This window comes from Globicephala melas, chromosome 20, assembly GCF_963455315.2.
Source record: "Globicephala melas chromosome 20, mGloMel1.2, whole genome shotgun sequence".
In the NCBI taxonomy this organism is placed as follows: domain Eukaryota; kingdom Metazoa; phylum Chordata; class Mammalia; order Artiodactyla; family Delphinidae; genus Globicephala; species Globicephala melas.
The window spans coordinates 48,488,749-48,502,481 of record NC_083333.1 but is presented as its reverse complement, the minus strand read 5'-3'; the positions used below and the strand labels follow the sequence as shown (position 1 = coordinate 48,502,481).

The following is a 13,733-nucleotide window of genomic DNA, read 5'->3' as shown; positions in this document are numbered from 1 at the left end:
GGCTTCAGTAGTTGTGGCACATGGGCCCAGAAGTTGTGGCTCGTGGGCTCTAGAGCACAGGCTCAGCAGTTGTGGTGCACGGGCTTAGTTGCTCCACGGCATGTGGCATCTTCCCAGACCAGGGCTCAAACTCGTGTCCCCTGCCTTGGCAGGCGGATTCCCAACCACTACGCCACCAGGGAAGCCCAGCAAATGCTATTTTTTTTGGGGGGGGGTGCTGCATTGGGTCTTCATTGCTGCCCATGGGCTTTCTCTAGTTGTGGTGAGCAGGGGCTACTCTTCGTTGTGGTGTGCAGGCTTCTCATTGCGGTGGCTTCTCTTGTTGTGGAGCACGGGCTCTAGGCACGCGGGCTCAGCAGTTGTGGCTCGCAGGCTCTAGAGTGCAGGTTCAGTAGTTTCGGCACAGGGGCCTTGCTGCTCCGCGGCATGTGGGAATCTTCCCAGACCAGGGCTCAAACCCGTGTCCCCTGCATTGGCAGGCGGATTCTTAACCACTGCGCCACCAGGGAAGTTCCGCAAATGCTATTTTAATCAGAACTATATTCATTGCCCCTGTGGTCATTAATGTGTCAACTTGGCTAAGCCACAATAACCAGATTTGGTCAAATATTATTCTAGATGTTTCTCTGAAGGTATTTTTTATATAAGACTAACATTTCAATCAGCAGTTTGAGTAAAGCAGATTATGCTTCATAATGTGAGTGGGACTCATCCAATCAGTTCAAAGTTCTAATAAAATTTTAAAACATTGACTTCCTTGGAGGAAGAGGGAATTCTGTCTTTGGATTGAAATTGTAACTCTTCCCTCAGTCTCCAGATTTTGGATCTGCAGCCCTCACAATCATGTGAGACAATTTCTTAAAATCAATCCCCCACTCCCTCCCTCCCCACACACATACATCCCACATCCCACTAGTTCTGATTCTCCGGAGAACCCTGACTAATATAACCTGCATAACATCATGGTCATCCCTCAATAAATCATCTCATCACCTACTATATACAACCCTTCCTTTCGTGTCTTATTTTTTGATAAAGTGATACCTCAATAAATGAATCCTGTAAAAATAAAAACAATCTCCTTAATCATACAGTTAAGCAGGGTTGCTAAGGAATGGAAAATCTTTCAAAACCTGCAAAGCAAACTCAGTAGGTAGCTGAGCACCTTCCGTAAACACATCTTTTTGTGGGGCTTCAACAGGACTGGGTGCACCTGAATTACAGGGACCTAAACACCAGGAAGAGTGAAATCAACAAGGTTTTCTTTCACCACAGGTGTTTCCCCTCTTCTGCTTGGTTCCCTTTCCCTTTCAGCTCACTTGTCAACACACCAGTTCCCTGATACTTGTGCTGACTTGAATATGGTGTTGCGTTCTTCCGGAGAGTTTATTTCACCTTTTTTCTCTTCAACTCCAGAATTTCCATTTGGTTTTTCTACAATTTCTAATTTCTTATTGAGATTCTCTATTTGTTCAGTCACTGTTATCATACTTTCCTATCATTCCAGAAACGGTTCATTTAGTTCTTAGAACATATGTAGAATAATGGCTTTAAAGGCCCTGTCTACAAATTTTAACATTGGAAACAATCAGGAACACTTTCTATTGCCTACTTTTCTCAATATATCACACTTTCCTATTTCTTGGTATGTATCATAATTTTATGTTGAAAACTAGACATGTTATATAAAATAGTATAAGAATTCTGGAAATCTCTCTTCCTCCACAATGTGCAGTTACTAATGCCTCTGTTGAGTTTTACTTTTCTTTAATTCTTGTTTTCATTTTAAAGCCTGCTTGCCTGGGGGTTGCCCCTGTGTCTAAGTAGCTTAGTGATTTAGCCAAAGATTCGACAGGGAATTTGCTCAAATACCCTAAGTCAATAAAGGTTGTCATCCTTTCCAAAAGGATCTATGTGTGGGTAGAGGAACACGTTCAACAGGCAGACATTTTCAAGTCTTCCAGATTTTAGCTTTCCCTGGATGCTTTCATGGCTCCTCTGCCCCTACATGAAGCCTCAGCTAACCATGACTTTAGGCTAAAAGAGCCATGGGCCTGCACAAATCTCATGACCCCAAGACCATAACTTCCAGGGACAATGCTGCTGGGCATCATCATGACATTGCACACCCTGGAAAATCAAGCAAGTTGGAAGGGAAAAGGGTGGAGTGTGATGGGAGCAGCTTCCGGGCATGAATGTGACAGATTGCCACTGTTATGGCTTAATATTTACCGGTTTCTCAAACATAAACACTTTCCACATTGTTGGAAGCCTTTGGTTGAGTTCTAGAGCACTGAAATGGTTGTTATTACCTGTTTTGCAGATGGACTTCATTCTAAGTCACAAACCTCCATCTTTCCTAAGTATATTTATACCAGTGTCTGTTCCCCTTTTATAGCTTTATAACGTACTTTGGAAGTCCTTAGTCGTCTTCATGTACTGCCAAACTTTCTTATTCCTTTAGATCCAGCATAAGCTGTGCCTTCCTAATGAGGCCATCTCCCATTAATCCATGCACACTGATCTCTACCTTCTTTGAATTTCTATTACACATCATTATATCACAATCATTTTCTGTGTGCTATGTTTTTGTTTTCAGCAACATCCTTAAGTCTTTGGGACAAGGAATTCGGTTTTCATGCTTTGTATCCTCATCCCATACCTGGCAGAGTGATGAGCACAAAGTAAATTTTTGCCCACTTCAACCCAAAAATTTACACCGGAAGAAAACTGCCTTGTAATGCATGTATGTAGCCCAACCATTTCCCCAGAAAGCAACGATTAAGATTCCAAGACCTAATCATGTAACACCACTAGCACATTCTTCCCTTCTGCACTGCATCCATGACCTAGAGTGTACACTATCAGCTGAAAGTACAAGGCAGGGACTACTGGTTGCCAAGCCTAATATTCATTTTGATCCTCTACCTTACTAACAAAACCATAATCATATCCCTGCTTATCTTGTAGCTAGGAGTTCAAGTGGAGGAGAGGCACTAACTGAAAAGACAGTAGCCTTCTTGAGATCATTAGGGGAAGGGGTCAGATCCTAAAAGATGTCAAAACTAGAAATGGAAAGAACCTAGGTCATTAATGACATATCACAGAAACACTTCACTAGCCCTGGACTGCCTACCCAGTAACTTTCAATTACATGGTTTGTATAGGCCATTGAAATTTTACCAGCGGCTGAATTGGAATTACATAGTGAAAAGGTCACGACAAACCTGATAACTAAATCACCACAAGCCATTAAGAAGCACATATTCTCATTTATTATATAGAGAAAGTAGGGGAAAATCTGACTTCCTGAGTAATAACCATTAATCATCTTTGTCCATAGTCCTCTCATGGTCACAAATGTAACCAGCATGGAATTAAGAGAATGCTTGCTTGGGTTTGAATCCACAGCTCCACTGTGTGAATTCAGCGCCTGAGTGTTTCTAAACTGCAAAATGGGACTAAGAACAGTATCTATTTCATAGTATTGCTGAAAGAAATGAAAGAGAAAATTCACGGAATGCCTTTAGAACAGTGTCAGGCACATGCTAGCTACAACAACAGTAAATGTTAATGGTGGTGGTGGTAGTGGTGGTGGTGGTGATGATGACTGATGATGACGACGATGGCGACCTAATAGTAAGTTCTAATCCACTGTAGAAGGCCACTATAAATAGTAAATAAACACATAAACTGAAACACATTTTTCTTAACGATGCTAATCTTTTATTTCAAGACTGAAGTCTGAGGTACTGCTGGCTTGCTTTCATGTTTTGCTATCACCCTACATTTGGGAAAACAGTGAGCAGAAAAATCCCAAGGACTGAGTGACAAAAACCCTAAATATGTTTTTATTTCCTTTCCCATCTGTCTTGTAAGAGCATACTCTTATGGTAAACAAAGATTTGAAGACATCAAAGTTCCCCCTCTGAAATAATACAAAATTTTAATAGTGGTTCAAAGAAATTTTTTTTAATTCCTTACCCAGAAGATCCAGTGCTCTTACAAACACCAAGGAGGGGCCTTTTTTCAGCAAAGTTGTCACACTTTTGAGCACCTGATGAGGAACATGAAATAAAATGTAAAATAAAACTTTGAGAAGTATTCTTGTATATTTCCCATTATTTTCATTCTCTCAAAACATTTACAGCTAAAGAGATAGCAAAACATTCATTTAAATTGATATATTTATACAGTTGACTGAACAAAAACTAGAAGAGCTATAAATAAACTTATAACTATTTTCAAAATTGAACCAACATTTAAAAACCTTTTTTTAAAATTAGCAACGTCAACCTTATACACATTCACCATGAAATCAGAAAACCACCCCCAATTCCACCAACTAATTACCTAAGAGTTGTATAACCTTGATTTCAAAACTAAATAAAGGAAGGTCACAACAGAAACTTTAAAAACTTCAAAATTTCAGGCCATTCTCAATACACAACAATGCAAAATCCTGAGAAAAGACTAGTAAAATGAATAGCAATGTATTAGAAAAAAAATTAAATCAGTCAGTCTGTGAAGAAAGACTGAAAGACATTGTCAACCAGAGAGCTCCAAGAAACAGCACACCAAAGCACCCGCAATAAAGTTAGAGGTTGGCAAACACATACACATTGCTTGCAATCAGCTTTTTAGTTTGCTGCTTACAAACAGGTACAAGCACCTGGAAAAGTGGTTAACTCTGTACAGGAAGAAAGTATCAAAAATTTTGAAACTATCATTAATAATTTTAAAAATATGAGAAGATATTTCAGGCATGAAGCAATATAAGAATGCAATGAAAAACTGACACTTAGAAAATAAAAGAGCTCTGGGAAGTTAAAAACAAGGTAGATATTATTTAAAAACTCAACACAAGCATCAGAGAAAGTTTCCCACAGAACACAGCAAAAACACCGAAAAAAAAAAAAAAAGAAAAACAGCATTAATTTATACACACACACAAACACATACACAAGAGAAATGTTAAAGGAGAGCCTCAAAGTTCCAGTACGTAGGTAGGAATTCCAAAAAGAGAGAAAAGAGAAAAACAGAGGAGGAAAGAATCCATGAAATGTTTCAAAATTTTTCACAGAACAAACAAGGACAAACAAGAATTTTGCAAGAACGAGGCAAGGACTCCACTCTCACCAGTACTATTCAGTATAGTACTGGAAGTTCTAGACAAGGCAACGAAGCAGAAGAGAAAGGGGGAAAAAGTCATACAGATAAGAAAGGAAGAAATAAAACTCCCTATTTTCAGATAACATGATTGATACATTGAAAATCCCAAGGAATCAACAACAGCAAAAACTTCTACAGCTAGTGGGTTAGCTCAGCAAGGTCACCAGAGTCAAGATCAACATACAAAATATCAACCGTATTTCTATATACTAGCAACAAGCACACAGAATTCCAGATTAAAAATACAATACTGTTAATAACTTCTCAAAAGAACATTAAATACTCAGGTATAAATCTAAAATATATATTCAGGACTTAGAGACTGAAAACTACAAAATGCTGATGCAGGAAATGAAAGACAGTTTAAGTAAACGGATATATAAAGTTGACAGAAGATGCACAGATTAATGGAACTGAAGACAATCCAGAAACAGACCCAAACAAATATGGTCAACTGATTTTTGAAAGACGTGTAAAGGCAATTAAGTGGAATAAGACCGTTTAACCATTTCAACAAATGGTCCTGAGGCAGCTGCATACCCATAGGAAAAGAATAAAACTGGAAATAAAACACCTTACCTAAAATTAACTCAACATGGATCAGAGATTAAAATGTAAGACTATATAACTTTTAGAAGAAAACAAAAGAAAATCATAGGACCTAGGGCTTGGTGAAGAGGTCTCAGACATGACACAGAAAATATGATCCATGAGACCGAAAAAAGCAATAAGTTGGCTATAATTAAAATTAAAAACAAGCTACACGTTGGAAAAAATACTTGTAAAACACATATTTAACAAAGGACCCATCTAGAATATATGAAATAATCTCAACATACTCAAAACTAAAAAACAAAAATCCAACTTTAAATGGGCAAAAGACATGAGATATTTCACTGAAAATAAGATATGGAAAGCAGATATGCAAATGAAAAGATTTTCAACAACAGTAGCTACCAGGGAAATGTAAAAAGCAAATGCTGACAAAAAGTGCAGAGAACTTAGATCTTTCACACATTCCTGGTGGAAATATAAAATAGTACAGCCCCTTTAGAAAAGAGTGTGGCAGTTTCTTTAAAAGAGCAGAAACAAAAAACCTAAACATACACTTACCATATATCCCAGCAATCATACTACTGGGCATTTATCCCAGAAAAATAAAAACTACACCCACACAAACTTGTACACAAATTTCACAGTAGATTTATTTTAAACAGCAAAATAAGTGAAATCATCCCTGATGTCCTTCAGCAGATGAATTTTACCTCCACACCATGAAATATTAATCAGTAGTAAGAAGGAACTAACTATTGATACACTAAACAACTTGGATACACCTCAACAAACTTGTACTAAGTGAAAAAGCAATACTGTGTAAATCCACTTATGTAATACTCTTGAAATGACAAAATTAGTACAGAGATGGAAAACAGACTGATAAATTCCCAAAAGTTAGGGATGGTGGACGGAGATGATGTCAGGGAGATTACTGTAGTGATGAAATAGATCTGTATCTTGATTATGGTAGTGGTTACATGAATGTACACATGTGATAAAATGACATGGAACTATGTGCACACATCCCACCAATGTCAGTTTCCTGGTTTTTATATTGTATATAAGATGTAACCAGCTGGGCAGAGGGTGCACAAGACCTGTCTGTAGTATTTTTGCAACTTTCTGGTAAATATGTAATATCTCAGAAGGCAGGTTATTTTTAAATGGAAGGTAGAATAAAGAGGATAAATATTTTCTTTTAATATTATGTAATTTAGTTTATGCTCTTTAAAAAGGTACATATGTCAAGGGTGAGACGAAAAGCCACAGACTTGGAGAAATACTTGCAAAAGACACATCTGATAAAGGAGTGTTATCCCAAAAATAACAAAATACTTTTAAAACTAAACAGTAAGAATACGAACAGCCCAATTTAAAACTGAGAAAAAGATCTGAACAGACACTTAACCAAAGTAAATATACAGATGGCCAATAAGCATATGAAAAGATGCTCCACATCACAGGTCATCAGGGAAATTCAAATCAAAACAACAATAAGATACCACTCCACACATACTAGACCAGCCAAAATGTAAAACAATGACAACACCGGATGCTGACAAGGATGCAGACCAACAAGAACTCTCAATCATCGCTAGAGGGAATGCAAAACGGTACAGCCACATCGTAAGACAGTGTGGCAGTTTCTTACTAAACTAAACATGCTCTTACTACAAGATCCAGCAATCATGCTCCTTGGTATTTACCCAAAGGAGTTGAAAACTGTTTATACAAAAACCTGCACATGGACATTTATATCAGCTTTGTTCCCAGTTGCCAAAACTTGGAAGCAATCAAGATGCCCTTCAGTAGATGAGTGGATAAATAAACTGTGGTACCACCAGACAACGGAATATGACTCAGGACTAAAATGAAATGAGCTATCAAGCCATGAAAAAACACGGCGGAAACTTAAATACATACTGAATGGCTCTGGAAAAGGCAAAAGACAGTTACTGAGACAGTAAAAATACTGAGACGGTAAAAAGATGAGTGGTGGGCTTCCCTGGTGGCGCAGTGGTTGAGAGTCCGCCTGCCGATGCAGGGGACACGGGTTCATGCCCCAGTCCGGGAAGATCCCACATGCCGCAGAGCGGCTGGCCATGGCCAGCTCAGCCATGGCCGCTAAGCCTGCACGTCCGGAGCCTGTGCTCCGCAACGGAAGAGGCCACAACAGTGAGAGGCCCGCGTACTGCCAAAAAAAAAAAAAAAAGATGAGTGGTCTTCAGGGGTTAAGAAGGAGGGAGGCATGAGTAAGTAAAGCACAGAGGATGCTTAGGGCAGGAAAACTATTCTGTTCAGACACTACAATGGTGGATACATGTCCTTATGCATTTGTCAAAACCTACTGAATGTACAACACCAATAGGGAACCCTAATGAGAATTATGGACTTTGGGTGATAATGATGTCAGTGTGGGTACCTCTGTGGTGCAGGGTATGAATAGTGGGGGAAGTTGTGAGATGTGAGGGGTCAGGAGATATACAGCAACTCTGTACTTTCTGCTCAATTCTGGTATCTATAAAATGCTCTTAGGGCTTCCCTGGTGGCACAGTGGTTGAGAGTCCGCCTGTCAATGCAGGGGACATGGGTTCGTGCCCCGGTCCAGGAAGATCCCACATGCCGCGGAGCGGCTGGGCCCGTGGGCCATGGCCGCTGAGCCTGTGCGTCCGGAGCCTGTGCTCCGCAACGGGAGAGGCCACAACAGTGAGAGGCCCGCGTACCGCAAAAAAAAAAGAAATGCTCTTAAAATATTAACTTTAAAAAGATGTAGCAAGCTCTTGAACACCCATGTTCACTAAAGAATCATTCACAATAGCAAAAGGTGGCAGCAACACAAATGTCCATCAAATGATGACTGGATAAAGAAAATGTATATATTAAAAAGGAAATCTTGTCACATGCTACACACAGATGAATCTTGAGGACATTATGCTAAATGAAATACACTATTCATGAAAAGACAAATACTCTATTATTCCACTTGTATGGGGAATCTAAAGTAGTCCAATTCCTAGAAACAGAAAGAAAAATGTGATGGGGACTAGTGATGGAGAGAGAAATGGAGAGCTGGTGTTCAATGGGTACAGAGTTCTTTGAATGCACTTAACACTGCCAAGCGGTACAATTAAAAGTTTGCCGGGAATTCCCTGGCAGTCCAATGGTTAGGGCTCTGTGCCTCCACTTCATGGGACCACGGGACACGGGTTCAATCCCTGGTCAGGGAACTAAGATCTCGCATGCTGCGCGGCACAGCTGGGCAGGAAAAAAAAAGTTTGTAAAGATTTAAAGATGGTAATTTTTTTTTTCTTTATGTTTGGCTGCCTTGGGTCTTTGCTGCTGCATGCAGGCTTTCTTTAGTTGCGGTGCGCGGGCTTCTTACTGTGGTGGCTTCTCCTGTTGCAGAGCACAGGCTCCAAGCACACAGGCTTCAGTAATTGTGGCTCGCGGGCTCTAGAGCGCAGGCTCAGTAGTTTTGGCGCACGGGCTTAGCTGCTCCACAGCACGTGGAATCTTCCCAGACCAGAGCTCGAACCCATGTCCCCTGCATTGGCAAGCGGACTCTTAACCACTGCGTCACCAAGGAAGCCCTAACGACGGTAAATTTTATGTTATGTGATTTTTACCACAATTTTGAAAAAGGTACAAGTTGTGTGCTTGAACAAGTGTGTGCCCACATGAGTGTGTGTAGTTAGATGTATAGACAGATATTTAGTTATCTTAAGTGCTAAACACATAAACACCAATTTCAGGATAGGAATAGTCCTCTTAGGGGTTTAGGATGAAGACAATATTTGGGAGAGGTAGCCAGGGGACTTCAGCTCTCTTTTAATAATGTTTCATTTCTTTGCTAGATGGTAAACAGCAACTGTAATGTTAATGTTAATAATCCTCGTTAATGGATCCCTCCAAAAATAATGAAGTTTAATCCAGAGGAGGACAGGTTAATGGTTACACATTTAGATTGTGATCTGACATAATATACTTTTAAATTGTTATAATAATTATACTAAATAGGTTAAGACAAGTTCTATGATCCACTAACAGACTGTATTATCACACCTTAAAAAGAGCAAAACTATTAAAAAAAAGGATCCAAAACTATAAACAGTGTTGATGAATAAAGTTCTCCATAACTAATTTAAATTTTGAGAAGCTTATAAAGATCAGTGACTACATCTTCACCAAACATTAATTTACTACGGATTGTGTGCTCTTACCCCTGCTAAACAAATAAATCAGATTTCAGAATTAACAATATGACTTTCGAGCGAAGCACAAGTTAAAAATTAACTGGTCCAAAGCCCATAACATTTATTTTCCAAATTAATTACAATTGAACTTCAGCTATACAAGGCCAATTCTTCACTCCTCCATATTTCACCTTCACCTTTAACAATACCTATTTTCCCTCTGCATCCTGGTGTTCTGACAAGGTCTTTATGGTTTGTACCTGTATTATACATACCAATTTGATATTTTGATGAATGATACATCATGTCTTTAAAATGCAAATAATACTGGCAAGAATGGTTTGATTGTTTTTGTGTTTCTCAAACCTGAATTGAAGAATTCCATTGGTTTCCGCTGACCTACTGGGTTACAACAGTCCTACTGAATCTGTTCTCTAGGTCAGTCACCTGACGCTTACTAAAGATAAGCGTCATGGATATTCAGAAAAGGTAACCAAGCAAAAAATTTAAACTACAAAATAATGCCCTCACTTAAGAACAACATAAAGCCAAAAGCCTCCACTGTACTACCAAAACCTTGTAACTAGAAAAGACGAATCTTCAGTAAGCAAACAAACCATAACAAATCCTTCAAATATCTTTGAGGCACACTCTATATTAAATTTTTTCAAAGTTGGAAAACCATGTAACAAAACCTTAACTCTGCCTTAAATAATTTCTTTGTGGATGGTTTGAATAAATACAATTTTTTAAAGTGTTGGTATAAAAATTCTATAATCTCATGAACACCGTAGCTATTAACCTGATTTTTCTTGCAATATAAATAGCATGTACTCTCCAAGATGCCTAACGGAGTCATCACCCTCCCATAATGTAATCCTCCAAATTGTAGAGGATTAACTTTTTATACATAAAATTGTGTTTATTTGCATGTACAATAGAGAGAATGACGTTACACACACCTGTTCTACAGCATTTAACAGAATGTAGCATGATGATTGAAATGAAAAGCCGTTAGCTAAATCCATCAAATATAAAAACTATTGCAATCCTGTTGCAAAGTCCTTTTGTTAAACTCCTTTTATTCTAAATCCTTTTAATTCTGTCCTGTAACACTAAAACATTTATAAAAAGCTTAAAATCCTAATAAATCGCACAATTAAAGTAATGAAAATGTGCTTGCCCACCAAGTCACCAACTCCTCTCGCCCTCAACAAAATTCAAGACAGTTTGCATGTCAGAAAATGTTGAATAACACCCCCCATCATACACACTATTGTAAACTCATTAACTAAAGAGTTTAAGTTCATGGATCAGCCTTAAGGATTTCAAGATATCAAATAGAAACCACTCCTGTATGGATCCAAATCATATCCAGAGGCAAATAAACATCCAACTGATAATAAGATATTCCAGCTCTACTCTTTTGATGTTGAGGATGACTGGAAAACAGAGATTTTACACAAAAGTGTATTACGTAGGTACTAATTTTAACTGAGAGTGCCTTCTGCAGAAAGATTCCATTGAACAATTTAATTCATTTTATCAGTTAAACTGTTTCCAAGTCTTCCATTCCATTTGTTATTTTATTGAAATAATTCTTTTAGAAAATATTTAATTCAATGAGGTTGTCCAAACCCATTTTCATCATAGATTCTCTCAATGTGAGCTTCAAGTTGTAGTCATATCTGCAGATCTAAATTTTAGCTAGAAAGTATGATTCCACCGTTAGTTTGTAGTCAATACATTTTATTGTGTGTAATTTTAGATTCTGTGTGGATATTTTCCCACTAAAAAGTTCTATTTTATTACGCAATGTTCTATTTTGTGCTACAAAACAATCACCATTATGAACTGAATACTCTTCAGGTTTATTTCTCACCTTAACAGAGAAAAATGTGAGGAATTTTTTTAGGACGAAGAAGACAGAGATAAAGTGGAAGATGAGATGAAGAGAGAGAAATGGGAAAACAGACACATAGGCTGCGGGTGCCATCAACCAACCCCAAGAAAAACAGGACAGAAATGTTATTGCCTTGAACAGTTTTATCAAAACATGATCACCAGGTGGCGCACTGGTTAAGAATCCGCCTGCCAATGCAAGGAACACGGGTTCGAGCCCTGCTCTGGGAAAATCCCACACGCCACGGAGCAACTAAGCCTGTGCGCCACAACTACTGAGTCTGTACTCTAGAGCCCGTGAGCCAGAAGTACTGAGCCCGCGTGCCACAACTACTGAAGCCCGCACACCTAGAGCCCATGCTCTGCAACAAGAGAAGCCACTGCAATGAGAAGCCCGAGCACCACAACGAGGAGTAGCCCCAGCTCGCCGCAACCAGAGAAAAGCCTGCGCACAGCAACAAAGACCCAACGCAGCAAAAAAAAAAAAACCATGAACATCAAGTAAATCTTTGCATCTGCCTCAAGTATCCAAAACATGAGTATACATTTTAGACTCCACCGTGACTTCAGAAAGTTTAAAATGTCAAACACACCATTTTTAAGTTGTTGCTCGCTTTATTATCTTCCTCCATAAGTTAAAATGTTCAGCATGTGAGGTATCCCTTAATATTTAGTGGCATCACATTATTTCTCTTCAAGGATCAGGCCTCTTGTGCTCTTTCACAGATTTGACTCACCAGACCTTAACAAACACAAAGTACAAATCATACATTTGACAAAGGAGTAAAATGAGACTTTGAGAGGCTAAATAATTCTCCCAAGTTATTGTGGTACTAAACCACGTGCGAACCAGAATTTGTTCCTCTGTTACCCTGGCTCACTGAAAAATCTACTGTCAGAAAGTTATGACCAAGAAGAACTCTGTTGGAAAATAAATAAATGTACTGATAAAGGCTAATGTATCTAATTCCTTAGTGCTTTAATTCTCTCATCTGTAAAGTGGAGATAAGTACCAATACCTCACATAGTATTGTTGTGAAGTTTAAAAAATATAAGATATGGATTGGACTAAACAAGGTGCTGCAACATGTAAGAACTCAATAAACTTTATGCAGTTATTATTGTTGCTGGCAACCGTCGTATTGTGAATCCATTCATTTACTTTCCTCGTAAGAAAAAAACACTGTTCATGTCCTTAACTCCTTTCTTGCTCTTCTATCATGGTATCAATATCTCTCTGACCTAGCCCTCTACCCTGCTCACCCACATTGGAATATGCCAAGCACACTCCTGCCTCAGGAACGCTCCATTTTCTGCTATCTCCTTGGAATTATCAAGTTATACCCTAGTTATCTCCATAGTTCTCTTACATACTTTTTTTAGGTCACTGCTAAAATATTTTCCGATCAGAAAGATCACCCTCTATCATGCTTCCGCTCCTTTTTTTTTTCTTTAAATCACTTAACAGAGCCTCATATTATACACATTCGATTGACTATCTGTCTCAGCTCACCCAAATGGTGACTCAAACTCCATGACACATAAAAACTTGTATTACAAAGTTCACAACAGCTTTATTCATAATAGCTCAAAAATATATATTCAACCCAACAGGAAAATGAATAATTAAATATATTCATAAAATGGAACACTACTCAGCAATAAAAAGGAAAGATACACTGATACATGTAACATCATCAAGAACAGGGAAGACTACTCCTCTGAAGTGAAAGAAGTTGGAACAGTATATGCTTCCGAGGGGGTAAGGATGACTGGGAAAGGGCATGTAAGAACGTTCTGGGGTAACAGAAATAATCTTTAAGGAGGTATGGGTTACATAAGTGTATGTATTTGTCAAAACCCAAAACTGTAACAGGTAAATCTCTGCATTTCTCCACTGCAAATTAC

General features: G+C 38.5%; 1 protein-coding gene across 3 annotated transcripts in view; it reads right to left on the bottom strand.

Moving 5' to 3' along the window:
* BCAS3 (BCAS3 microtubule associated cell migration factor) overlaps window positions 1-13,733 on the bottom strand; it is a 573,053-nt gene that overhangs the window by 482,084 nt on the left and 77,236 nt on the right. For all 3 annotated transcript variants that reach the window (XM_060290805.1, XM_030881822.2, XM_060290806.1), the window contains exon 7: window positions 3,985-4,057. In XM_060290805.1, coding sequence (XP_060146788.1) covers window positions 3,985-4,057 — 73 coding nt within the window. The remainder of the gene's footprint in view (window positions 1-3,984; window positions 4,058-13,733) is intronic.